The sequence below is a fragment of the Eublepharis macularius genome, chromosome 11 (genome assembly GCF_028583425.1).
Source record: "Eublepharis macularius isolate TG4126 chromosome 11, MPM_Emac_v1.0, whole genome shotgun sequence".
NCBI lineage: Eukaryota > Metazoa > Chordata > Lepidosauria > Squamata > Eublepharidae > Eublepharis > Eublepharis macularius.
The window spans coordinates 35,555,969-35,583,482 of NC_072800.1; the positions used below are offsets into that span (position 1 = coordinate 35,555,969).

The following is a 27,514-nucleotide window of genomic DNA, read 5'->3' on the forward strand; positions in this document are numbered from 1 at the left end:
TCCGCGTAGTTAGCGAAGGCGCCGACTCTCCCGCGGGGCTGCGGACCTGGTTCCGCGGGCTGGGCCGGCTTTCGAGAAGGCGGTGGAGGGTGAGTCAGCGCTGGGCGGGTGCGGAGGCTCCTCGGGCGGTTCCCCTCAGCCCTGCTCCCAGCTGAGAGGGGGCTGGCCGGTGGGTGAGCGCGTGTGTGTTTAGCAAACTCTGCTTAAGGAGCCGCTGGGTTGAGATTCTTACGTGGGGGGATGCCCCCTAAGCCCGGGCCACAGAGGACCTTCCTTTGCCTAAAGCCACGTCTGTCAAACCATGCAAAACGAGACGCTGCGTTCTTCCCCGTCTCCAGATTCTGAGCAGAAGAAACAGGCGGGAGACTGAAACTGCCTTTCCCACCCGCCTTGCATAGGGTGGCCTGTCCAGATGATAGAGTTCAGTTTCCCTGCTTTGAAAGGTTGACTCTATGGTATTATAACCCACTGAAGTCCCTCTGCTCACTAAACCCAACGCTCCCCAGGATGCATCCCCATTCTCCAGGAATTTCCCAGCCCAAAGCTGGTAACCCTCGCCTTGTGCATCTGAATAGGCAGAAATTCGATGCAATGCCCCCTTGAAAGGCAGAAGCATACTATCATAAAAGCGGTGCAGCTGATGGCATGAGCTCCATCCCTGAACAAAACTTGGCTGAAATAAATTTTGTTTGTTGTTCAGGCGTCCCTGGACTCCTGTTTTATTTTGCTGCTGTGAAAGGCAGCTGTGCTAGTGATGGGAGGCAAGCACTGCAGCAACCAGGACAGGCCCTTGCAGAAGATTATCTCCCCATCCCCACTCTGTGACCAAGCAATCATATGAAAACACATTGCATAGCATGAACCCGCAGGGAGCAAAGCCTCTTCCAGTGTTGCCCCTCAGTCAGCAGCCCTGGCTAGGAAGTAGGCTCTACCCCAAACTTCTACTGACGGACTGAACCCAAGTGGCCTTCTAAATACAGCTATTTCACCTAAAGCAAGGAAACAATAAAAATAGTAGCTTTTATTCACTTCTTGGGATAAGAGAAATAAGCAGCGTTGGTTTATTTATTTGTTTATGTTATTTATAATCTGCCTTTCTCACTGGCACTCAAGGCAGATTTCACTGAGTAAATTGATAACAATCAGCAGGATGAGACATCCAATAAACGTGCAGTAGGATTTGTATTGTAGAAATTTAGAACCGAGTTGAAATCTGGAAACAAAACTGAAGCAAAGTGTAAGTATTAATACGAAGGGTTAAACAATAAAAGTTACATAGTAGGCTCCTACTGTGTATACCGCATGAGCTATAAACCACTATACACGGTATTATAGACCACCGTCTTTAAACCTTTACTCACGTAGTTTTCTAAACCACTCTGTACTGTACAGCCCTAACTACTTGGGTAATAAAGCCCTTCTGGATAATTCAGTTTTGCACAGTTTGCAAAAAGCCGGGAGGGTGGGAACCTTTCGAACCTCGTCAGGCAGGCCGTTCTATAAGGTGGGGGCTGCAATGGAGAAGGCATGTGTAGAGGTAGTAGGTGATTTTACCCGTTTGCCAGGTGACACCTTCAGAAGCCCCTGTTCTGATGAGCAAAGCTGCTATGGGGGGCATAGTGAGAAAGGTGGCCCTGTTGATACTGATAGAAGGCTTAAAAATTTACATGTTAAAATACTTTTTTCCCTACAAAACAGCCCTTCCACCACATGTTGACATCATCTTGTTTATCAAAGATGGTTTTCTTTACATAAATTTATAGCATGATTATAGAATTGCAGTCTGGTTACCAATGTGATCTTAAGCAAAGTTATGCCCTTCTAAATCCATTGAAGTCACTGGAGTTAGAAGGGTGTGAGACTGTTTAGGATTGTGCTGCACAGTTGTAATGAAGCAGTAATTAAGGTGCCAGAGGCTAATAAATCACAGCTAGGAATTTATACAAAACAGAATTCTTTGGTAGGACTGTTTATTAAATTCTCTTAAGGTATCCCCACAAGTTTTAAATCCCAATGTACTAAAATAAACCAGTGTTAATTAAAAACATGAATAGCAGCTGCTAAGAAATATTTAATATGTAACCCCTTGAGATAGTAATTTACAAACCAAAATGAAATGTTATATTGTGTCATTTGTATAAGAAATGTATAGATATTTTTAGTGGAACAGGGCAGGATGGACAAATAACTATCTCACCTTTCATTTATTTATTCTTTTAGGTGGAGTTGTGACCTAGAATTAAAGCTGCTGCAATGGGGAACCAGCTGGCTGGTATTGCCCCTTCTCAGATCCTTTCAGTTGACAGCTATTTTTCAGACATCCATGACTTTGAATATGACAAAAGCCTGGGCAGTACTCGCTTTTTTAAAGTTGCCCGAGCCAAGCACAGAGAGGGCCTGGTGGTTGTGAAGGTGTTTGCCATTCAAGACCCAACATTACCATTAACAAGTTACAAGCAGGAGCTGGAGGAACTGAAAATAAGGTTACATTCAGCCCAAAACTGTCTTCCCTTTCAGAAGGCCACATTGTCTGAAAAAGCAGCTATGCTCTTCAGGCAGTATGTACGGGATAATCTCTATGACCGTATTAGTACAAGGCCGTTCCTGAACAACATCGAGAAGAGGTGGATAGCCTTCCAGATCTTGACAGCGGTGGACCAAGCGCACAGATCTGGGGTCCGTCACGGGGATATCAAAACAGAAAACATCATGGTGACCAGCTGGAATTGGGTTCTTCTAACAGATTTTGCAAGTTTTAAGCCAACGTACCTACCTGAAGACAACCCGGCTGATTTCAATTATTTCTTTGACACATCACGAAGACGAACTTGTTACATTGCTCCTGAGCGCTTTGTTGATGGCAGCATGTTTGCTACAGAACTGGAAAATATAAGAGATCCTTCTACCCCACTCGTAGACTTGGCCAATAGTAATCAACGAAGCAGGGGGGAATTGAAACGGGCAATGGATATCTTTTCTGCAGGTACTTCGGTGATCCAAAATCTTGTATGAGCTGTGCTGCTTTGGGAAATGAGTGTTGAACATTTCAATTGTTGAGCTTAAATTGGTTGAAAACTCTTATGGTTTCACACAAGGAACGTGGGCTTTGCAATGTTGGTTACTAGGCAATCTCTGGCAAACGTGGTAATCCTTTTACTGGAGAAATCTCAGTTGAGCGAAAGATGTGGAAATAATCTTGAAGCATGTTCCTACTGGAGGGGCTGTGGCTCAGTGGTAGAGCATATGGTTTGCTTGCGGACCATCCCAGGTTCAGCCATTAGTATCTTCAGTTTAAATGATCAGACAGTGATGTGAAAAATCTCCACCTGAGACCTTGGAGAGTCCCTGCTAGTCAGAATACACAATGCTGACCTCGATAATCCAATGGTCTGACACAGTATGAAGCAGCTTCATGTGTTCATTTAATTTTTCCTTTTCCGGAGTTCATGTTTCCTTAGCTCATGGTGAAGAATATGTGTTCATCTTGAGCTCCAAGTGTTGCTAGTTGGCAATGACTTTATCTCTGGCACCTGGATCAGGTTTTTTACATGCATTTCCTCCTCTAGTTGACTGCTGTTAAGGTTTTATTCCTTTTGAAAGCTGCAGAGTTTATATGTTCGTGTGCTGCACTTCAGACTGCAGTCTTTGTCAGTTCCCTGATGTCTCCTTTGCCTGCTTTAGAGTGCCAGATTCTGGTTTGCCATTGCAACCATTAGCTAGGTCGTTGATAAATTAAAAATCCAGATTACAGGGATTAAAGGAAGGTGGAATGCTACTTACCCACGTATTGGGAGAGTTTCTTTTTTTATATGAAGAAGATTCAAATACACATTACCCCACGCAGTCTGAAGTGGTACAGTCTAGCGAAAACTGCAGTGTGATTGTTCTCTGACTTTGCTGTTAGATGCGGAAGGGCCTTAGATAAGGAGAGAATTAAAAAACAAAGACTCTAAATTTCTGCAGATGAGGTTGAATAGTAGAGAACAGTGTGTTTAAAGCAAGCCAGAGGCTGTCCATGGCATGCTAATAATACATTGCATCCCTTTGTCTTCTGTGGCTCATTTAGATACTGTATGATGCCCTCGAATTTGGTTGTGTGTGGACAATAGAAGGGATACCTTTTCCATGATTCTCTCGCACTTGTTTGGTCTTTTCCAGGCTGTGTGATAGCTGAGCTGTTTACCGAAGGGGTACCGTTCTTTGACCTGTCGCAGCTTCTAGCATATAGGAATGGTCTCTTTGCCCCTGAACTAGTGCTGAATAAAATTGAAGACCGAAGTATCAGAGAACTGGTAAAATAACTCTGTTCTCATTATGATGAATTATTGAATTGCTGTTCCTACTCAGTAATACAAATTACATTTGCCATTTTGCTCCCTTCTGTCCAAAGGTTACCCAAATGATCCACCGTGAGCCAGAAAAACGTTTAGCTGCTGAAGACTACTTGAAACAACAACGGAACAATGCGTTTCCTGAAATATTTTACACCTTTCTCCAGCCTTACATGGCACAGTTTGCAAAGGAAACCTTTGTATCTGCCGATGAACGCATCCTTGTTATACGTAAAGATCTGGACAATATAATTCACAATCTCTGTGGGCATGACCAAACAGAAAAAGCAGAAGGGGAGACAAAGGAAAATGGGCTGGTCATTTTGGTGTCTGTGATAACTTCATGCCTGCAGACCCTCAAATACTGTGATTCAAAGCTGGCTGCCTTGGAGCTGATTCTCCAGTTGGCCCCCCGGTTAAGTGTGGAAATCCTGCTGGATCGTATCACCCCTTACCTCTTGCATTTCAGCAATGACTCTGTGCCTAGGGTGAGGGCAGAAGCCGTTAGGACATTAACAAAAGTTCTTGCTCTTGTCAAAGAAGTGCCACGTAATGATATCAATATCTACCCAGAGTACATCTTGCCAGGCATAGCACACTTAGCACAGGATGAAGCCACAATTGTCCGACTGGCATATGCTGGTAAGAAATAAAGGGGGCAAGAAGCAAGAATGACTTGAATAGTAGTATTTTCCAACTGGGTTGTCCCAACATCATATAAATAAATGAAAGTTGGCGGTTAAATGTATGCAATTGCAGATTGTTTCTTGGTGCTGAATTTTATTGTTCTGGTTCAGTTTGGCATCCTTTAAATGTAAAGCACAGTCTTAGGAATTGTCTAAATTCAAGATTTTGGCCAATATTTTGCTCCCCTAGAAGTATGCTCTGTTATGTCACTGATATAAGAATTGCCTTCCTGGATCTGGCCAAATGCTGCTCTAGTCCTGCTCTGTCTTTTTCAGTGATGAAATTGATGAAATGCCTGATGTCTCTTGAAGATTACGAGCATGTTAGTAGTGACCAGATCCATGTGGCAAAGACACAAAGAAGCTTTCTTGGGGGTTCACCCCAAACTGGCAAAGTTATTAAGGAATGTATTGTCGAAGGCTTTCACGGCCGGAGAACGATGGCTGTTGTGGGTTTTCCGGGCTGTATTGCCGTGGTTATTAAGGAATCCTACAATGCCCAAGCCTGGAACACCCACAAAACTTTGTCTACTTCATTTATTTTTGTTTACTTCATTTATGCCCCACCTTTCTCCCCTGGGGAGGGGGGTGCAAACTGACAGCATTCTCCTCTTCTCTATTTTACCTTTGCAACGATTCAGGCTGAGAATGTGTGACCGGCACAAGGTCATCCAACCAGCTTCCATGGCAGAAAAGGGATTCAAACCTGGGTCTCCCAGGTCCTAGTCCAACCCTCTAACCACTGCACTGCTTTGGCTCTTTGGTTGACTTGTCTTTTTGTAACTAGGTGATCTATGGTTGGTCATTACATGAATGTGCCGGGGGATCCTCAGGTTTGTGCATTCTGTCTTCCCTTTACTTACAGTTTTATAATTAAATACTTCCTATTTTGTCGCAAACCACAATTTGGCATGGCCTCTGAACCACACACTGTAGTTTTCTGTGTTCCCTTTGGTGTTCTTCTTTGGACCCAGGAAACCATAGTTTCTTGTTATGCCCAAACCAAAGCTGGAGCTAGTCCAGCCCGTCTGACGGGGAGGGCGGTCTAGAAATGTAATGTAGTAATAAATAAATATCTTGGAACTAGCCCAGTTTAAAAAAAACCTTGAACATGGGGAATGAACCAGACAGGAAGGAAATGGATGATGCATGTCACACCCTAGTGAAAATTATAACCTTGCTGATGTTTCACTTTTTTTTACTTCCTTTATATATATAATTGAACTTAAGGGGATAAGCATGAATAAGATTGCACCACAGTTTGCTGGGAAACTGGAAACCTTTATCTAGCTCTGTAAGGGGTAAGGACTGCAAGCCCCAGAATCCTCCAGGCTGGTTCACGTCATGGCAAACCATGCCTCCAACATTTCACATTTTAAGCAAGTTTTTCCTTGTATCATTTTATATTTGATTCCCTTCCTGCCCTAGGTTTTGGGTATAAAGTCCCAGGTGTAAGTAGATATGTGCATAATAATGTTGATTATATTACATGGCAGGCTGTTCATAGCATATATTCAGAGTGCTTGATTTACCGTCAGTACTTAATTTTTTAAATGTCGTTTTTCAAGCAACTTAAAATTACTTTTAATCATTGCAGAGAACATCGCACTGTTGGCTGAAACAGCTCTAAGATTCCTGGAGCTCGTCCAGTTAAAAAACTTGAACATGGAAAATGAACCCAACAGTGAGGAAATGGATGACACGTCACACCCTAGTGAAAATTATGACACCGGTGATGTTCCTTTCACATTCTTTTGCATGGTTGAGGATGAGTAGTTAGTTTTTGTGGTAATGGCTCAGATTGCAAGAAAGTCCTGCGATGACCTGTTTGAAGGACATGCACTTACGCTTGCTGACGCTTGTTTCCATGGCACTCTTGCAGAACTTCAGGCCCTGCATGAAATGGTCCAGCAGAAAGTGGTCACTCTGCTGAGCGACCCAGAAAATATTGTGAAGCAGACCCTGATGGAAAACGGAATCACGCGCCTCTGCGTCTTTTTTGGACGTCAAAAAGCCAATGACGTTCTCCTGTCCCATATGATCACTTTCCTGAATGATAAGAATGACTGGCATCTACGGGGAGCTTTTTTTGACAGCATAGTAGGTATGTGCTTGGCAACACAGCATTTTCCCCCATTATATTAAATGAGCTTTTTTAAAGAAAAGGGGGTAATGAGTGGTTTTAAATTGTTTACGAGAATAACATTCTGTCTGGAATAGCAGAGTACTAACCTGCTCCTCGGAGCATAATCACAGCAACTAATGAAGCAATGTTCTTGAATCATAATCATACATATGTAAGAATCGCCCTCTTAGATCTATTCAGTAGTGCATCTGCTCCAGTGCTCTGTCTCCAGCAGTGGCCAGCAAGATGCTCGGAAGGCTACCAGTGAGGCATGATGGATCCAACCCTTCTTAGTTGTTTGTCCCCAGCATGTAACGATCAGAGGTACAAGGAAGCTTTTGTTCCAAAAGCAATGAATAATCTCCCCTCCATGAATATATGGCAGTCTTTAAAGTCTTCTGTGCTTTTGGCCATCACATCATCTTGAGGCAGTGCATTCCATATGTTAATTGTGATACATTCATTCCTCCTCCTGTAATGCCCAGGTTGCCAGTTCAGATCATGCTCCCACACCCTGCTTTCTGGGCTCCCACCTGCACAGGGAAGACAGGGGAGAGCAGAGATTTTTTCCCCTCCAGTGGTGGCACTTTACATCTGGAATGCCCTTTCCCTTGAGGCTCATCTGGTGTTTACCTCCAGGCCCAAACAGATTTTTTTAACACAGACTTTTAATTAAAAGTGTTCCATATTTTCTACAGTTTTTATGGTCTGCTTCTAGCCTGGGGATCATCTCATGAACATCACTTTAAAGCTGCTCCATGTTGTTTCAGTTTGATGTAGTGGTTAAGAGCAGTAGGACTCTAATCTGGAGAAATGGGTTTGATTCCTCACTCCTCTGCTTGAAGCCAGCTGGATGACTTTGGGTCAGCCACAGCTCTTCCAGAGCGCTCTCAGCTCCACCCACCTCACAGGGTGATTGTTGCAGGGATAATAATAACACACTTTGTAAACTGCTCTGAGTGGACTGTTAAGTTGTCCTAAAGGTGGTATATACATTGAATGTTATTATGGCTTGCTTTTATGCTGTAGTTACTTGTGAACTGCCCTAAGCACTTCTCTCCTGAGGCAGCATATACATTTTCCAAATAAACACACACTCTTTTAAATGACCAAACTTGTGAAATCTGGGGCTAGACTTCTGCTTGTTCTCAAATGAAGCCTACATATTAAGCCTTTTTCAGGAGAGCATAAGTTGACCCTAGATCCAGAGGAGTTAGCTGTGTTAGTCTGCAGTAGCAAAATAGCTAAGAGTCCAGTAGCACCTTTAAGACTAACCAACTTTACTGTAGCATAAGCTTTCGAGAACCACAGCTCTGATGTGGTTCTCAAAAGCTTATGCTACAGTAAAGTTGGTTAGTCTTACAGGTGCTACTGGACTCTTTACTAAGTTGACCCGGTATATGAGCTTGACATCTCTTTTGAGTTGGCCTGGCTTTTAGGTATAGCAGTATGTATTCTTTCTGCTTGGTTTTCAGGTGTTGCAGCTTACGTTGGCTGGCAAAGCTCTTCAATCCTAAAGCCGCTGCTCCAGCAAGGGCTGAGTGATGCTGAAGAATTTGTCATCTATAAAGCCCTCAATGCCCTTACCTGTATGTGCCAGTTAGGGCTTCTGCAGAAACCACACATCTATGAATTTGCCAGTGATATCGGTAAGCAGCTGTTCTTGGGTGCAATTTACAATATTTGAATGACGTGGATTCTCTGCCAGTATAGTTACCCACCATAGATTCCATTCACAGTGCAATCCTAAACAGGAATTACACCCTTCCCAGCCCATTGACTTCCATGAACTTAGAAGAGTGTAACTCTGCTTAGGATGGCACGGTCAGTTATTTGATTCCAACCAAAATGGCTTTAACTTGACCTTGTCAACCAGGGTCCATTAAATACAGACCTCTGAAAGCGGATAAGAGAAAGCAGCCAAGAACCTCATTATTGGAGTTTGGTTTCTGGGAGAGAAAGAAAGCACCAACAGTAGTAGCGCCAGGAAGTCATACTGTATTGTCGAAGGCTTTCACGGCCAGAGAACGATGGTTGTTGTGGGTTTTCCGGGCTGTATTGCCGTGGTCTTGGCATTGTAGTTCCTGACGTTTCGCCAGCAGCTGTGGCTGGCATCTTCAGAAGTGTAGCACCAAAAGACAGAGATCTCTCAGTGTCACAGTGTGGAAAAGATGTTGGCAGGTCATTTGTATCTACTCAGGAGGGGTGGGGTTGAGCTGAGTCATCCTGTAAGAGTTTCCCAGGATTGGTGGGATTCATATGGATTGGTGCTTGATGTGTTAATCCAAAACTTCAACAGGAAAGAAGAAACCTTAAGAATGAACAGAGCATGGTTTCCAGTTCTGAAAAACACCAGGCTAACAAAACACTCTATACTCGACAATAGCCCTGCAGAGAAGATTAGCACATCAAGCACCAATCCATATGCAAAAGAACCTCCTCAGGATACAGTGAAGCCTCCCGCCATTAGCATTCCACACCCTGGGAAACTCTTACAGGATGACTCAGCTCAACCCCACCCCTCCTGAGTAGATACAAATGACCTGCCAACATCTTTTCCACACTGTGACACTGAGAGATCTCTGTCTTTTGGTGCTACACTTCTGAAGATGCCAGCCACAGCTGCTGGCGAAACGTCAGGAACTACAATGCCAAGACCACGGCAATACAGCCCGGAAAACCCACAACAACCACCAAGTCATACTGTGTTTCTCAGTCTTGGCAAATGCAATTGGACTTCTGGAGAAAGAAGATAGCTCATATATGGGAAGGCAATAGAAAAATGAGGAAAAGTCCCCAGCAGCAAGGATAAGAGAGTGGATGACCTGCTGTTGCAGTGCTTGCCACCCAGCATGGTACAGTGGACGGAGAGTCAGAGGGGACAGAGCAGACCCAGGTCTGAGTCTGCACTCTGCCGTGGAAGCTCACTGGGTGACCTTGTCCAGTTGTACACTCTCAGCCCAACCTGCCTCACAGGGTTGTTGTGAGGATAAAATGGAAGAAGGGAGAATGATATACGTTTCTTTCAGTCCCTCTTGGGGAGAAAGGCAAAGTAAAAATAAAGTATATAAATAAAATGTCACCCTGGTTTTCAGGGGTTATTATCGATGGTTTAGAATATAAGTGTGGGTTAAAAGGGACAAAACCAATAAAGTCTAGTCACTTACCACACACCAGGCAAGATCATCATGTGACAGAATTGTAATATTTTATGCTTTTATAAAATGAACGGAACCCATTTGGAGGTTGGTCTGCAGTTGGTGCATGTACTTGTGAACTTCCGTGGGTCCTGTCCCTCAAATTTGAATTGTATGAATGAATGTACAGTGACACTTGTTAAAACCCAATTCTATTTCTTACTTCCTCAGCACCATTCCTATGCCATCCTAATCTCTGGATACGCTACGGAGCAGTTGGGTTTATAACTGTTGTAGCCCAGCGCTTGAATATTGCCGATGTTTATTGCAAACTGATGCCTTACCTGCATCCTTTCATCACTCAGCCAATCATCCAAGTAAGGTTTCAGTTACATATATAACTTTCCTCCATTTAGAACTGCAGGGTATCAGAAACTTGGAGGTGACTTGGCTCCACATCTTCTTGCCTTAACTCTGAGAGCTGTGTTCCATACCGTATCTTGGCTATCTCCCTAGCAAGTCATCCTGCTCTGTGCCGTAAAGATATACATACCACATGACACAGATGTCATGACATGACCTTGCTTGCCTCTACCCCTTGTCATTGGCTTCTGTCCATGTAGGCATGGAATGTGATGCATAGTGCTGCCTTATAGGGTAAGCAAGCACTCCTAAATATTTCTGTAGGAATGAGGAAGATACCACACCATAATGTTATTTTCTGTGTCGTCCCTATTTCCACCATATTATGCAGCCTGGACTTCTCAAACCACACCAGTTTTGCTACAGACAAACTCTATTATCTAGATTTTTTGCTCCAGTAAATTGGTTGCTGAAGCAAACGATACCATGCCAGAAAGGTTAGAGGAACATTTTACTAAAACAATCCGGGTAGGTAGTAATGGTTAGACTAGTATCTAGGAGACCCAAGATTCAAATCCCCATTCTCCCACGAAGCTTGCTGGGGAACTTGGGCCAGCTGTGCACACTCAACCTAGCTTATCTCTTAGCATTGTTGTGAGCATAAAATGGAAGAAGGGAGAATGATTTAAGCTACCCTAAGTCCTATGGAGAAAAGGAGGGTAAACATGTACTAAATAAATAAATAACAGTTATAGAGGAATAGTAATGAACTACTGCTTAAGACTGTTATGAAGAAAATATAGTAATGATTGTAAAGCATGTTGCAAATTAAAAGGCACAATATCAACAAGAGTAGTTGAATGTCATCTAAAGTAGTTATTTAAAACTATTTTGACTGGAAAGATGTAGATCGGGCTTGCAAAGTTATAACTGCTTTTTTTATTCTCAAAGCTTATTAGCACTTTTTAGAATATGGACTTCTTTAGAACCTGACATTAAAGTCAGTAACTAGGGCTGCAGTCTTAAGCATATTTACTAGAGAGTTAAGTTCCTCAGCTCAATAGGTCTTACTGCTGAGTATACATGCTTAAGCCTTCACAGTAGTCCCCTGTGTGAACACATTGACCTGAAATGCCTCCATAATATTCCTAAATTGTGCTTCTATGTGATCACTTATTTATTCCTTTTTCCTGATTTGCAGATAGATAAAGAAATAGTTCTACTGAGCGTCCTTAAAGAGCCTGTCAGTCGTTCCATATTTGATTATGCTCTAAGATCAAAGGATATAGGAAGCCTTTTCAGAACTCTGCAACTTCGTCAGAAGAAAAGAAATGGCACTCTTCCCGATTGCCCACCTCCTGAAGATCCGGCAATTGCACAGCTACTAAAGAAGCTGCTCTCTCAAGTAATGGCTTAGTGGTATCATAGCAGTGCCTCAGAATCTGTGATCAAGCGGGAGGCCGTATTGTGCTGGCAGCTGTACCACTCTGAAGTATATACATGGCTCATGACAAACTGGGATCTTCTCCTTTGTAGTGTCATTTAAGTCAGTGGGGGCTTAGATGGGAGAATGTTCCCATGTTCCCCTTGTTCTATAACATATGTGCGTAATGGTTCTCTTCAAGAGCTGTGTGGAAGTAGCAGATTTACCACTTACAAGCCGTAGGTCAAGGGAGACATGGGATCTCGAATTGCCTTCTTTCAGGTGTAGTTACTAAGAGCTGATCTAGAAGTGCTGCAGAAATCAGAAGCCTTATGACAGTATCATCGAGCAGAACTTAACATGTGATTCAGGGCCGCTACATGGTGCATTTTCTCGTCTTCATTTTATTTCCAGTCAAGGACTGTAAATTCTCTCAGTGATGTCTGCTGGACAATTTGCCTGTCCAAAAAGAAATTCGCTCTGTGATACCAATCTCCATGGTGATATGATCTTTAGACTCTTGTTTTAAAACTTTACAATTTTGATTCCAACTTTCCTCCAAAGAGCTGAGGTTGGTATATATTGCCCCTCCCCCATTTTATCTTCAACTAGGAGGTATGCTAGGATAAGAGACAGTGACTGGCTTGAGGTCACCCAGTGAAATTTGGGGCTCAGTGGAGATTTAACTCTTTAACCAAGGAGTAAAGATGTCATTGATGAATTTACTGATTAAAGCTTGAAATCTAAAAATCATATAGTTAAGAGAGCAGTGAAAACCATTGAGTTGCAGATTAATTAACCTGTACTGAGTCGCTCTTTAATAAGATTCAGGCATATCACTCCTGGACAAAAGTATTCTATAGTCCCTACACTGTTTATTTAGAAAATTTATATGCCCCCTTTCTAGATAACCTGGTTGAGAAGACTCACAAAGTAAAACATGATAAAGTTACAAAACAGCCTTAAAATTAAGAAAATGTTCAAAACCTACCTATAAAACACAGCTAGAGCATAAAAACCAGCACACAGTTTCTTAAAATGATCCTCTTGTAGAAGCAGACTTTAAAAACCATTGTAAAAGATCAAACCTCTTCATTAAAACCCTGGGTAAAAATAAATGTGTTGGCCTGGCACCTAAAAAGAGAGTAGGATAGGTGCCAGGCAAGCCTGAAAGGAAAGTGTATTCCACAGGTGAAGTGCCTCCGCTCTGTCTCTAGATGCCCCCTGCCTCACCTCTACAGGGCTTGGGAGGAGGGTCTCAACTGGCAGCGAGGCAGTATGGGAGGAGGTGGATGTTGATCCTCCTCCTCAGCTATCCTGTGAGAGGGTTAGACTACTTTAGAGAGAGCAATTCTGAACAGATCTGCTAAGAATCCTGTTGATTATTCAGTGGGATTTACTCCAGAAATGTGTTCTTAAGATTGCACTGATAATGGCTCGGCAGTAGTCATGTGGTGTTCTTGGCCATGCAGGGATTTAAAACTCCGTTGGTCACAGATTATTCTGATTAGTGGGAGTCACCATTTTAAGGTTTTTTTTATTTCTTACTCAGAAAGGACTCTTTTACTTGAAGAAAGTGAAGTCTGTTTGGTGACTCAAGACTGGTCTTTATGGATGAGTGACAAACCTATGCCAGTTTTGTTTATTTAAAAGCAGTATACTGGTGCAGTGCGCTGAACAGTTCCCAAGTAACTGTTTAAATGCAGCATTAACAGGCTGCATTTAATGCAGGCATTGTTACACACGCTCCCTATGAAACGCTCACTTAGACTTCCCTTGTTTCCTTTGTAGGGGATGACAGAAGAAGAAGAGGACAAGCTGCTAGCCTTGAGAGACTTCATGTTAAAATCTAACAAAGCGAAGGCTAACATAGTGGACCAGAGCCACCTTCATGACAGCACCCAGAAAGGAGTGATTGACCTGGCCGCTCTGGGTATAATGGGGAGACAAGTCGATCTGGTCAAAATGAAGCAGGAGTCCGATGACAAACGTGGTTAGCAAAGCCCTGTGGTTCTTTTATTTCTATTTCATTTATTGCTCTTTTTATAATATTTTTAAGGATTTAAAATATTTCACTAGCCACCATAACGTGTCCACAAATTCCATACCTGGTTGGAATACCTGCTTACTTTTTACTTGGCAGATTAGAGAGGGATTTTACACTACAGACAGAATTTTCAAAGTATAAATTGCAATTAAATTGTTTCACTCATTCATCTGAGAGTGATAATGAAAACAATCTACTTGTTTGTCGATAACCTGCCCTTAGGGTAAATTCACACATGTACGTTCATCATTGGATGGCTACAACATCAAGTGATGAACTGCATGTACTCATGAGGCACTGGAAATCACACATCTTAGATGGAATTTTTGTATCAATTCAAAGGCTTTTTCAGATGTTCAGCTTCAGGTGAATCAACCTTCCATATTATAGATAGATGGCAGAGCTACTGTATCAGCCATGATGGTCTTTCACGGGCTCCAGTGATGTTTCCTTAATCATTGACTCAGCTTTCTGCTGCTATACCATTCCTTGTCAATTATTCAAATGCATGCAAAATAGGCAGATTTATGTGTTTGATATATATATATATATAATTTTGTATAGTTTGTTTTTGACCACATATCATGGACCCATGAAAATATTCCTATGTACTTGATAAAAATGCATTGCTGTATTGTAACAATACAAAACTTACCATATCATATTGTAAAGTGGTAAGGAAGGGACTAGATTTTAAAGCTATAAAGGCGTGGTACATAAAAATGAATAACTGTCAAGATACTGACCAGTCAGCCAGCACTACTTTACAGCTTTCTTTTTCGCATAATGATCTTTGGATGTGATTGGTCCAGTATGTTGCAGCTTTTGGACGTGAAATGGAATCTAAAACAAATTATTTTTTCATAACTAGCACACTTGAGCATGCAGCTGGTGTTGTGCTGTCTTGTTGAAAACATGATCCTATTTCACACCAGCAGTAATCCTTCCTCTGTCAAATTATTTATCTCTTCCTTCTTTAATGCTGAGCCTAGCTTAATGCCAAGAACATAAACCACGCTGTTCGTCCATTCTCTCTGTGTAAATGGCTCCTGATTACATGAGTGATCTGTAGGGTTTCCGATGCATATTGCAGGATTTCTTGGGATGCAATCCTGAACAGAGTTACAGCTTTTTAAACCATTGCCTTCAATTAACTGAGAAGGTTATAACTCTGCCCAGATTTGTTCTGTACAGTTGATGGACTGCACTCTTTACACCAGTCATTGTTTAACAGCCGATTTAAATCATCTCTCCAATCCCCCCCCCTTAATTAATGTCATACATACTATCATATATCAATATGAGTCTCAGGTTCTGATTACACTGCAAAGGTCATGGCCACTTTTGAAGATTTGTCACGATAAATCATGTGCAGCCTTGTGATAATCTTTTTTGGGGGACTTGTTGACTTTAGCTAGAAAACACGTAAAACAAGATTCAAATGTAAATGAAGAATGGAAGAGCATGTTTGGCTCGTTGGAACCTTCTAATATACCCCAGCCGTTGAGCAAAGGGCATGGCCAAGCCGCAGAGCAAGAAATCATCCAGACCGGCAAACCTCTTCGGTCAGAGTCTTCCGCTGGCATTTGTGCTCCTTTGTCATCCTCTCCGCAGGTATTTCTAGGAATATTTTTAATTCGTATTATACCCAATCCATAGTAAGGAAGAAGCAGCCAATAGAGTCTTTTAACGTTTAGGAATATTTTTCTGATCAGTTAGTTGTCTGAGGCCTGCAAAGTCTCGGGCCAGCTTCTGAACCAGATGTTGAGTGATTCCACACACGTTGGATAATGCACTTCCAGTCCTCTTTATAGATCATTTGGAACGGATTTTTTTGTGTGCGGAACAAAAAATCCACCTCAAACGATTGATAGAGTGCATTGAAAGTGCATTATCCAACATGTGCGGAATCAGCCGTTGTGTAATAAACTGGATATTAAAGTGGATGGGGAGCCAGTTAGTATTGGCAAAATCTGAAATTCCCAACTCACCTGAATCGTAATGTGAACGATATCATTTTTCTTTAGGCATGTAGCTAAAACACCTTGCTCTGAGAAGACCAGAATGATTTGTATTCATACTGCCACCTCTGGAATGTGAGCTTCTGAATCTCAATCAGAAGTGGACTTTATGTACCTGTTATATTTTTATTTCAATCCCTCCTTCAAGGGGAAGAGCTTGTATCGGGGTCTCTCTTATCTAACATCTAATAGCTAACCACCCATCCCATGTTGTTGAGGGACTGTGCGATACGAACTTTGCTGAGTTTTATGAACTGGAATTGTTTTTATCTATTTGCTACCTTGTTTTTATACTCTGATCTGAGCCTACTTGCAGGGAGAACAGAATATAAATGCAATTAAATAAATAAATAGATGTATCACACCGGTCTCCCTGCAGCATAGTAATTACAACCCTTGTGATGTTTGTTTTTGGTTTTTAATCCTTAAAGTTTACTGTTTTCTATTACCTCTAACAAGAAGAGAGAAATAATGCACTTTTTAAAAAATCAGTGGGGTTGGGATTGCACTGCAAGATGGATGATCGTATGATTTACGGTTTTCAGGCAGCAGATGGAACTGTTGTCCAAGCCAGGAAACCAACCATACAAGTTTTAAGCAATATCGCCTCACCCTCCACGTACCAGCTGCGTATCACCACGTGTAAAACGGAGCTTCAGCAGCTCATCCAGCAGAAGCGAGAACAATGCAATGCCGAAAGAATTGCGAAGCAGATGATGGAGAATGCGGAATGGGAGAGCAAGCCACCCCCACCAGGTGATTCTCAGCACTTCCTTGGGGAAAGTCTAGCACTGTTCCGAGGGGGGAGACCTCAAAAAAGTCGATGCCAATGTCAGCTGGTGGAGAGTGTGGGTAACAAGGAGTCCTCTTAATGGGCCCAGAGTACTGAGCATCATTTGCACATTCTTGCTGCAGCGCTGTTAGTATCAATACTTACTATTGTCCTCAAATACTTAAAAGCCTTTCAGGAAAGGTGTATGTGAATTTGGATTAGGACCTCCTTTTAATTATGGATATGTGGCTGCATACCCTGTCCTTACGCTGTTTCAGTTGGCGGTTTAATGAATTTCTTGCAATGTTTCCTTGTACTTTGCAAGTCTGGTGTACTGACCGCCTAGCGCACCAGCAGATACCCCGTCGCGCCTGCTTGAGGTGGTAGCGGGGTGGGCCTTGGAGTACCCTAGATAGGTAGTGCTGGGGGAAAATGTCTACATCAATGATGCCACCTCTATGCAGGCCGTGGACTTAGTGTCATCCGTGGCAGCACTGGGACTCTCCCAAGTTGTATTGGCTCCTACACACAAAGCGGGCCACACACTAGATTTGATTTTCGGGATGGGGACACATGTTGTTCTGGAAGAGGTAGAAGCTGTGCCATGGTCAGACCACTCAGTCCTGAAGGCTTGGCTGGATCTGCCACCCCCCTCCCCCCCTTGCAAGGGCGGTGAGCTGATTTATGCTCACCCACGGAGACTCATGGATCCGATTGGCTTCCAGAATGCTCTGCAGGATCCGATGCTCCATCGCGGTTTGTTGAATGAACTGGTGGAGGACTGGCAAGGCCGGCTCTCCAAAGCCATTGACAAGATCGCTCCCGGTTGCCCTCTTCGCCCTCGGGTAGGACAAGCTCCATAATATACAGAGGAGCTATGCTGGAAGAAGTGGGAGCCAAGATGGCTTGAGCAAGTGTGGCGGCGATCCCATGACGAAGAAGCAAGATCATCTTATAGGACACTTATGAAATCCTATAAGGTGGTGGTGAAGACTGTGAAGAAGGAATTCTATGCAGCCTCCATCACGTCAGCTAGCTCACACCCAGCAAAATTTTTTAATATGGTTCATTCATCGACCTCCCTGACAGATGGAGACCGTCAGATTTTGAATTCAGATATAAACAGTGAGGCTTTTGAAAGCTTCTTCGCTGATAAAATCTTGTCTTTCCACCACGATTTGCCAGCCACGGTTGATACAGTACTTTAACTAGAGACCCCTTGGCCGTCTTCTGTGCCAACATTTGACCATTTTGGTCCACTCTGCAGGGATGGGATTGACTGGACCCTGTGAGCAGTGATACCCACCACGTGCCTCCTGGACCCATGTCTGTCGTGGCTGGTAAAGGCCAGTGCCGATGGAGTACAGAGTCACTTGGAGGTCATTGTCCCTGAGCTCCAGAGTTTTCCCTGGGAAGCCATGGTGAGGCCTCTCTTAAAGAAGCCATCTTTGGACCCCACCGACCCAGTCAGTTACTGCCCGGTTTCAAACCTCCTGTTCCTGGGTAAGGTGATTGAGCGGGTGGTGGCGGAACAGCTGCAGGGGTTTTTGAATGAAATCTCAGCTCTAGATCCCTTCCAGTCTGGCTTCCACCCGGGGTATGGGATGGAGACATTGCGGATCACCCTCACAGATGATCTCCACAGACACCTGGCTCAAGGTGGATCGGCACTGCTGATATTATTGGATTTGTCAGCAGCGTTTGATACGGTCAATTATGAACTTTGACCCACCGCCTCACCAACGTGGGGTTATGCAGGGTTGCCTAGTAGTGGCTGGTCTCCTTTCTCCATGGTCGGGGACAAAGGGTGGTGCTTGGGAAGAGACTGTCATCTTGCCAACTTATGGTGTGCGGTGTCCCACAAGGGGCAATACTCTCCCCATTGCTGTTCAATATCTATATGCACCCCCTTGCCCAGTTGGTGTGGAGCTTTGGACTTGGGTGTCATCAATAAGCAGATGACACCCAGTTATACCTGATGATGGACGGCCAGCCTGGCTCGGCCCCGGATGTCCTGGAGCATGCCTTCGATGCCGTGACTGGTTGGTTGAAACAGTGTTGACTAAAATTAAATCCTACAAATTAAATCCTACGAAGACAGAGGTCCTGTATTTGACTTGCGGAGGGTTAGGTGCTGGACTCTGACTCCCAACCCTCGACGGGGCGCCACTTACGCCAGTGTCGTTGGTTAGGAGTTTGGGGGTGATCCTGGATGCCTCCTTGAAAATGGAGGCTCGGGTCGTAGCGGTTGCCAGGTCCTCTTTTTTTATCTACGATGGACCAGGCAGCTTGTCCTGTACCTCTCAGTCACTGATTTAACTACAATAATCTAGGCAACTGTCTGGACTACTGTAACTCGTTCTACGCGGGGCTTCCCTGGAGCCTGATCTGGAAACTGCAGCTGGTTCAAAATGCAGCAGCGCGTGTTATTGTAGGAGCACTGACTGGAGCGCATATAACACCTATATTGCGCCAGCTGCATTGGCTGCCAGAGGAGTACCGGATCAAGTTCAAGGTTTTGGTATTAACCTACAAAGCCCTATGCGGACTAGAACCAACTTATCTGCGAGAATGCCTCTGTCCATACGTGCCCCAGAGGACACTCCAATCAGGAGAGAAACATCTGTTGGTGGTCCCTGGCCCCAAGGAGGCCCGCCTGACCTCAACCAGAGCCAGGGCATTCTCGGTCCTGGCTCCAGCCTGGTGGAACTCTCTGTCCACTGAGACCAGGGCCCAGCAAGATGTGTTACCGTTTCACTGGGCCTGCAAGACAGAGATGTTCTGCCAGGCATATGGTTGAGGTTGGGCTTGGCCTCCACCGGCTGAAAAAATGGAGAAGAATAAAATCTGAATCCCTCCCTACTAGGGTTGTCCACCACCTTATCTTGTCGAGTTGTGTCTGCTGCTATTGATTGCTGCCATCTGAGTGTATATTTTTGTGTGAAGTTTTTAAAAAAATCTATGGTTTTAATTGTATAAATTATTTTTAATGTGTTTTAAAAATGTTGTAATCTGCCCTGAGCCCTTCAAATCCAAGTAAAATAAAATAAATAAAAACGAGTTGTGTAGAAATCCAAGTAAAATAAAATAAATAAGAGTTGTGTAGGCCACTACTTGCAAGATAATGCACATTTGAGCCATATGGATCTTTCAATAATAGTTGCTCTGTTTGCTTGTTTTCTCAAAGCAAAATATTATTCGTCGGGCAACCAGACTTAATTACTGCTAATATTTATAGTCCGCCTTTCTGATATCCGAGGCAGATTACAACAATGCGAGTGAAAATGCAATATAATCGACTGCTAGGACATTCAGTGAGCAAAGTATAATAGTGAAAAATAGGAAATTCAGCAGAAACAGATACGATAAGGAATAACAGCCAATTTTTTAAAAAACAAGTATAAAGCCAAGCCAGTTGATTTTGTCCAACCGCCAGGTGGTATCTTCAGAAGCTCCTGTTCAGAGGAGCAACACTGCCATGGTAGAAGATAGGGGAAGAGGCACGGATATGAGGGGCCAAGACCACAAAGGGCTTTGAATGTGATAGTTATGACCTTGAATCGAGCCCAGTAACAAATTGGGCAGCCAGTGTGGAATGGCTGCAGAATGGGAGTGATGTGGACGCTCTGTCTAGCTCCTGAGAGTAAATGAGCTGGACTGTTCTGCACCAACTGAAATCTCCGAGTTGATTTTGAGGGGAGACCGATGTAGAATGCATTACAGTAGTCTAGTCTTGATGAGTATAGAGGACTTTCTTTAATTACCTACATTTATTTAATATTTTAATTAAATTTTATTCATGTGCACATTGGCAAACTTCCATATTCAAGACTCTTTTGAGTCTAGCATCAGAGAACCCAGTAAGTTACCTTGTGAGGGTGATGGGCTGGCGTGAATGGTCAATTGTCATCCTATTATAAGCAGAGTAAAGATTGCGTCAGCTCTGGTTTGACATCCTGCCATCTTTGAAAAAGATCCGAAACGGCCCTATACCCAGGAACTGGTCCAACCGTCAGATGGCACGTCCTTGACTGGACTTTTTTCCCCTTCACTGATATCCACGAGCTGTCTGCTGGCAGATTTTCTATGCAGTGTTATGACTGTGGGGTTGCACATTGTGCTTTATGAATTATAATCATTGTAGCATTTGCACTTTAATTATGCAGAGTGTTGTATAAATATTGGAATTGGCACTATGCACTTTATGTAAAAAAACCCTGCATGAATTCAATTTATTGTACTGCACTTTGCAGCTGCCGTGGCAAGGTTTCTGTGTGTGTGCGTTTAATTGATTATCTTGAATACTATTTATAAAATGTATGCTGAAACATTGTAGTAATCGGTTGTGGGAGTAATTATTATTGGACTTGTTAGTTAGGTCGTCACGATTTTGTTTTGGTTTTTGTCTCTCTCGTGACTCTCTCCTTTGCTGGATCACAAGGTCAGAGAGGCAGGTTGGATGCATCCTCCTGTTCTCTTTCAAAGTAAACCAATCTTTTTTTTGCTGGCCTGCATAGGTTGGCATCCTAAAGGGCTTCTGGTTGCTCACCTTCATGAGCACAAGTCTGCCGTGAACCGTATTCGAGTCTCTGATGAGCATTCTATTTTTGCCACTTGCTCAAATGATGGAACAGTCAAAATCTGGAACAGTCAGAAAATGGAGGGCAAGACTACCACCACCAGGTAACGGGCAATGCGGAGGAAAGATCAACTTTTGCACTGCTAACCACTTCTTGGCTACAGCTTGGGTATAGAGTACATTTGAGAGATTTTCAAGACATCCATACGATTCTTTCAAAGTGTGCAAGTAAAGAAGTGAATCACCACATTTAATAAGGTGTTCCTTTTTGACTTTTATCTATTTCCATGTTCTGCTCTCTCACATTTCAGATTCCCATTCCTTCTCTAGACTTAAAATCTGTGACAACAAATTTCCAGTAAAAGCATTTCCATATCTCCTTTGCACACGCAACTCTTCAAACCCCTGATCCATGCTGTACCCTCTTCAACCAATCCCAGCACAATTGATTCTAAGACTTAGTTTGTCATGGCTTCTTCCCAAAAAATCCTTGTCTGGCTGAACAGAAATTTCTGAAAGAAGTAGATAGGACAGGAACAGAGAGGTCATTCTTTCTGCTCCACTCATTTGCCAAGTTGACCAATCTGAGGAGCAAGTTGGAGGATTAACCCAGCCTGGACTCCCTCTTCCATCAACAGAGACTGCTCATTATCCGTGCAGGACTGCCATTTCCAAGGATTCCCTGATTCACACCTGGATCCCCCCTAAGATTTCCCCCAGGACCAGAGGACATTTGGGATTACAGTAGGAGGGGTGATGGGGACATTACACTCTGCAGAAGAAAATGATGCTAGTTGAGGTCATTTTAGGTGGGATATAACCATGAATTGGTTTATAAAGTACAGAGACATGATGTGTGAGCATCGTATTTGGGTATTTGCTCTGTAATTATTTTATTGCGTGTTAGCATCCACTTTGTGTGGAATGGTTAGACAAGACTAACAGAATGTTCCTTTCTGTTTTCTAAAACAGATCAATTTCGACATATTCTCGGATTGGAGGGCGAGTGACAACACTTACCTTTTGCCAGGGCTCTCACTTCTTGGCTGTAGCTTCGGATAATGGAGCAATTCAACTTCTTGGGATTGAAGCTTCGAAACTACCCAAATCTCCTAAAATTCTTCCAATACAAAGCAGGTGTGTTTTCATTAAATTACTGCTGTAGTCACAAGCAGGCTCATATTGACAGTCTCTTCTGATTCAAGTGAGAGGTTAAAAGCTGCATAGTAGAATGAAAAGACAGATGTTCAATATATACAGTGGGAAATAGGTGCTAGAACGTACAGTACCAGTTCAGACTGCACAATCACATTTTTGAATGAGCACCATGTTAAAAAAAAAATCACACTTCCTTACAAGTAGAAGACTAGCACACAGGAAATGGGGCGGGCTAGAACCTTTCTTCCTGATACATTAGACTTGCACCTGCAGAGACTCTTTTTTAACATAGGGATGCATTCAAAAATGGCATCTCCCTTTGCTCTCTGAAGTACCATAGCTCATTCTACCACCCTTAGGGTTCTCGCACTTCATTCTTTTGCCTGTGCAAAAGAATCCCAAGTTCTGTACTTCTGTAAGACTCACAATTCAGACTTTAGTTATGGATGTAGGGAGAAATAGTGCTTAAAGGGAGTGTTTTGCTCATTTCCCCCCTAACACAGGCCAAGTGACTACTTGGGGAAGAAGGGGCAAGTGCTTACAGCCAGAGGGGGTATGTCCAGTTAGATTTGCTGCTCAGCCAGCTGTATGTCCCCAGGAAGGTGGTGCATAGGAAAGAGGAGCAGCTCCCAAGGGTTCCAAGGGCCCTGCAGAATTTCACAAGCGCTTAAACCAGGAAGATCATCTCCTTGTGTTCTTTCTACTCTCAGGTTTTTAGATCAGAGGGATGATGGCTGTGTGGTCGACATGCATCACTTCAATGCAGGGGCCCAGTCTGTACTGGCTTATGCCACTGTGAATGGTTCCTTAGTTGGATGGGACCTGAGATCCTCTAACAATGCCTGGACATTAAAGCATGATTTAAGGTTGGGACTTATAACCTCATTTGCTGTGGACATACACCAGTGCTGGCTCTGTATTGGTAAGCTACTGTTTTCTTTATCTCTTCTTTATCGCCTCCTTTCTACCATGCAGAAACCGAGGAGCTTACAGTATAAATAAAAACTATCATAGAATTTTATTAATAATGATATGCATTTAGAATTGCTATGTAAGATGCCATTTGCAAGTCCACATTTGCCAGCATACCTCAAGGACTGCAGTGCTGGTCTTGAGTCTGCATTCAAATTCCTAATTCTGCCAATAGTAATTTGCTTCATAGGGCCCCCGTGAGAGGAACCACAAGATAAGCACTAAAGCACTTGTTGATTTTCTAAAAACTACTGTAGTGGTATAAAGGAGAAAGGTGTCTGAATATTGTACATACTGGTTCATATCCCAGCAGATTGTTCAAGAGAGTGCTTAAAATGTTTAAGTTGGTGATAGGGATTCTCTTTTATTCACAAGGCACAAGTAGTGGTACCATGGCATGCTGGGATATGAGGTTCCAGTTACCAATCTCCAGCCATTCCCACCCTTCCAGGGCACGGATCAGGCGCCTGCTGATGCATCCCCTCTCTCAGTCATGGGTTATTGCAGGTAGAACTTCTGTTTTTTCCCCCTTTTCTTCAGCAGTTCTAATGTTAATGAATTGGAGCTCATTCTCCATCTTTGAACTGGATGTCCCCTTGTTAGGCAGAATAATATATCGGGTTAATGTGTGTCAAAGGAAAGGACTGTAGCACAAGAGGGACTTCGAAAATTCTCATGATTGTGGATTGGCATTTTGAGCTTGTGGGTGAGGGTGGGTGCATTTGCCAGGCTTCTTGATAAGGGCAGAACCATGTGGCAACCATGAAAGCCAGTTTGGTGTACTGGTTAAGAGCGTGAGACTCTAATCTGGAGAACCTGGTTTGGTTCACCACTCCTCCACTTGAAGCCAGCTGGGTGACCTTGGGTCAGTCACAGCTTCTAGGAGCTCTCTCAGCCCCACCCACCTCACAGGGAATTTGTTGTTCTGGGGATAATAATAACATACTTTGGAAACTGCTCTGAGTGGGTATAGTCATCCTGAAGGGCAATATATAAATCAAATGAGTTGTTGTTATAATAATAACTGGAATCCTGTCAGCACTTCAGGATTCTCCCCAGCAATAGGAATACTCTGTCAGCATTCATAGGAGCTGGAGCTCTACCCCTCTGTCTATGGGAAGAAGAGGTATGAGAGGATTGTAAACAACAAGGCAGAATAAGGGCATGTGAGAAGTAAAACCATTTTCCTTTGGGCAGCTCCAGTAGTATCTTCACAAGAATGGATTGTAATGAATGCTGTGAAAAGTAGCAATAAACTCTTTTTACTCATCCTTTTAATTACCGATAGAGTAGAATGTCCAGAGTAAATCTTTTTCTAAAACAGTAAGCGTAACCCCTGGACGGTGCTTTTGGTATAATTGTTGTCACTGGCTTTTCCATAGCTGTTCAAGGCAACAATGAAGTCTCCATGTGGGATATGGAAACAGGTGACCGACGGTTCACGCTGTGGGCCAGCAGCGCCCCTCCTCTTTCAGAGTTGCAGGTTTGGCTTCCTGGTTTTTGTATGTGGGGCAGAATTTTGCGGTCCTCTGGGGGTTTGCATTTGACGGAGATACGTGTGTCAGTATAGTTGGTGTTCTGAACACAGTTTAGACTTTTGAATGTAAAATTTTGAATTCTTTAACCATGATTTGAAATATTCTACATGTAAAGAAAGAGCATCGTAGAAGAACTTCCAGCTGCTTTTTAACAGAACCTGCAGGATTAATAGCTTGAGGGTACTATTGTTTTCTTTTAATTATAAATTGGCTTTAATTCAAAATACCTGCTTTTCTGCCCATTAGCCTTCAGCTCATAGTGTTCATGGAATATACTGCAGCCCTGCAGATGGAAATCCTATATTACTGACTGCAGGTTCTGATATGAAGATAAGGTAATTTCCAAGAAACATTGATAATTCTCTCAACGTCTCACTCTATAATGTTCTTATTTGCATAAAACCTATGAGAAGTAATAAAGTACCTTTTCTGAGGTACAATTTTTTCCTACCTATCTGTAACGGTGGAGCTCCAAGATTAAATCTTGGGCATGTTCCAGTTTGATAGGAGCCTTTCTCTGGAGGAAAAGGTGTGTTTTGCCAAAGGAGGGTGATAGTTGGTGATAGTTATTGGATACGATGCTCATTGTAGGAACAATTATGTGAAATGATGCAATGCTAAGCACAGTTACATCCTTTCAAGACTGGAAGTCAGTGAGTTTAGGAGGGTGTAACTCTGCTTAGGATTACACTGTTATTCTTGAATATAGAAATAACTATAAGCCCCGAGATCTCACCACCAGTAACAGGGTGTCAAGCTGGAGAGACGTTTGGTGTGACTTAAGAACTGTACAGCAGTTCTTAATATTTCAACTTCAGAAAAAGTATATTATAGGCTAAATATCCAAATATTTTATATGGTGTTGGCTTTTTTCCAGATTTTGGGATTTAGCATACCCTGAAAGATCCTACGTTGTTGCTGGAAGTTCTAGTGGCCCATCTGTTTCTTACTATAGGAAGATCATTGAAGGCACAGAAGTGGTCCAGGTATGCTGCTTCTTAGTTTCATATCCAGGTTTGAATCAGAGACCAGATTCAGCATCCTCATGCATCTGCTTCTTGTCTCTTTTGGACTTCCTATGTGAAGTTCACCATTCATATGTGGTGTTAGGAGCAGGACTAAGAGAATGGCTTCCAAATGGAGGGATTTTGGTGCGACAGACTGCATTTCCCCCTCCTGTCCCTCCCTTCCTCACTAGCATTGATGGCACAGTCCAAATGAAAAGGGAAAAAACGGGGTTGGAGGGTTGGAAGTGCCTCTGAATTTTGTATTATGCCAGGCTCCTCTGCACTCACACTAAATTGCACAATCAGCAGTGCAAAAAAGCTGCCTTCTGGATGCAACTTATTGTTAACTCTTGTGCATTTTGCTTGTTTAACCTCAGATTAGTGTTCCAGCACTTTAGATCAGAGCATTGAAGGAAAGCACAGCCATTTCAAAAATGGTATTAAAATCTTCCTAAAAGGACACAGCCCCGGGTAAATGACTAATGACAGCAGAACCAATAAACACCTGTGATACAGACTGGTGCAGCGTGTAGTAAAGGAACAATACCAGAGACACTAGGGATTTTCTAGTTTCAAAATATAATGCATCCCATATGAATGCTGTTACGATAAAAACGGGAAAACCCTTGAAAACTAAGGCAACATTCTTGTGACCCTTGACCACAGCTGCATTTTGTAATTTCTCCTAATTGACAGGAAATTCAGAATAAGCAGAAGGTGGGTCCCACAGATGAAACCCCTCGAAGGGGTCCAGAATCTCTACCGGTTGGACACCATGACATTATTACAGACATTGCTACTTTCCAGACAACTCAAGGGTTCATAGTTACTGCATCGCGTGATGGCATTGTGAAGGTGTGGAAATGAAGATTGCACTGATCTGTATTTACTGTAAATACTTGTAATAAAAGATACAAATAGTTGCTTCCAGAACATGAAACAATAGACTGTGGAGCTGATGAAGGTGACCGATAACTCTCTTTAACAATATTATCACTGTAATACTGGTGACCATTTCAGATCTCCTTATTTTAGCTTGGTTTATGTAGCACTTCCTAAAAGTACCAAATGAAAGCAATTAAAATGAAGAACCATGGTATTGCTTGGAAGCCATTACCATTTGTTTTGCCTATTTATAAACATGAAAAATGCCGTTATATTGCACATCAACAATATTTATGGAAACTGAACTTTTTTTTACAGACTGGACAAGAAAAAGTGATAAAATCAATATTGCACTATTGCTCAGATATATTCACATTCTTGTATACTCCATATTGAAAAATAAACAGCTTGGATCATTCCTCTGTGCCTAAGTTGTAAAGAGAGGCTATTGATGATACTGTTGTTGTTGT

At 42.9% G+C, this 27,514-nt stretch overlaps 1 protein-coding gene across 1 annotated transcript; it reads left to right on the forward strand.

Moving 5' to 3' along the window:
* PIK3R4 (phosphoinositide-3-kinase regulatory subunit 4) lies at positions 1-27,462 on the forward strand. Its single transcript, XM_054990816.1, has 20 exons — positions 1-89; positions 2,221-2,983; positions 4,159-4,292; positions 4,391-4,973; positions 6,615-6,749; positions 6,900-7,121; positions 8,618-8,791; positions 10,511-10,656; positions 11,844-12,047; positions 13,857-14,058; positions 15,527-15,726; positions 16,679-16,889; positions 21,423-21,588; positions 22,457-22,621; positions 23,353-23,564; positions 23,990-24,121; positions 24,997-25,097; positions 25,399-25,487; positions 26,030-26,138; positions 26,856-27,462. Exons 2-20 carry the CDS (start codon positions 2,254-2,256, stop codon positions 27,024-27,026), a joined length of 4,086 nt encoding a protein of 1,361 aa, XP_054846791.1. The 5' UTR covers positions 1-89; positions 2,221-2,253; the 3' UTR covers positions 27,027-27,462.
* The last annotated feature ends 52 nt before the right edge of the window (positions 27,463-27,514 follow it).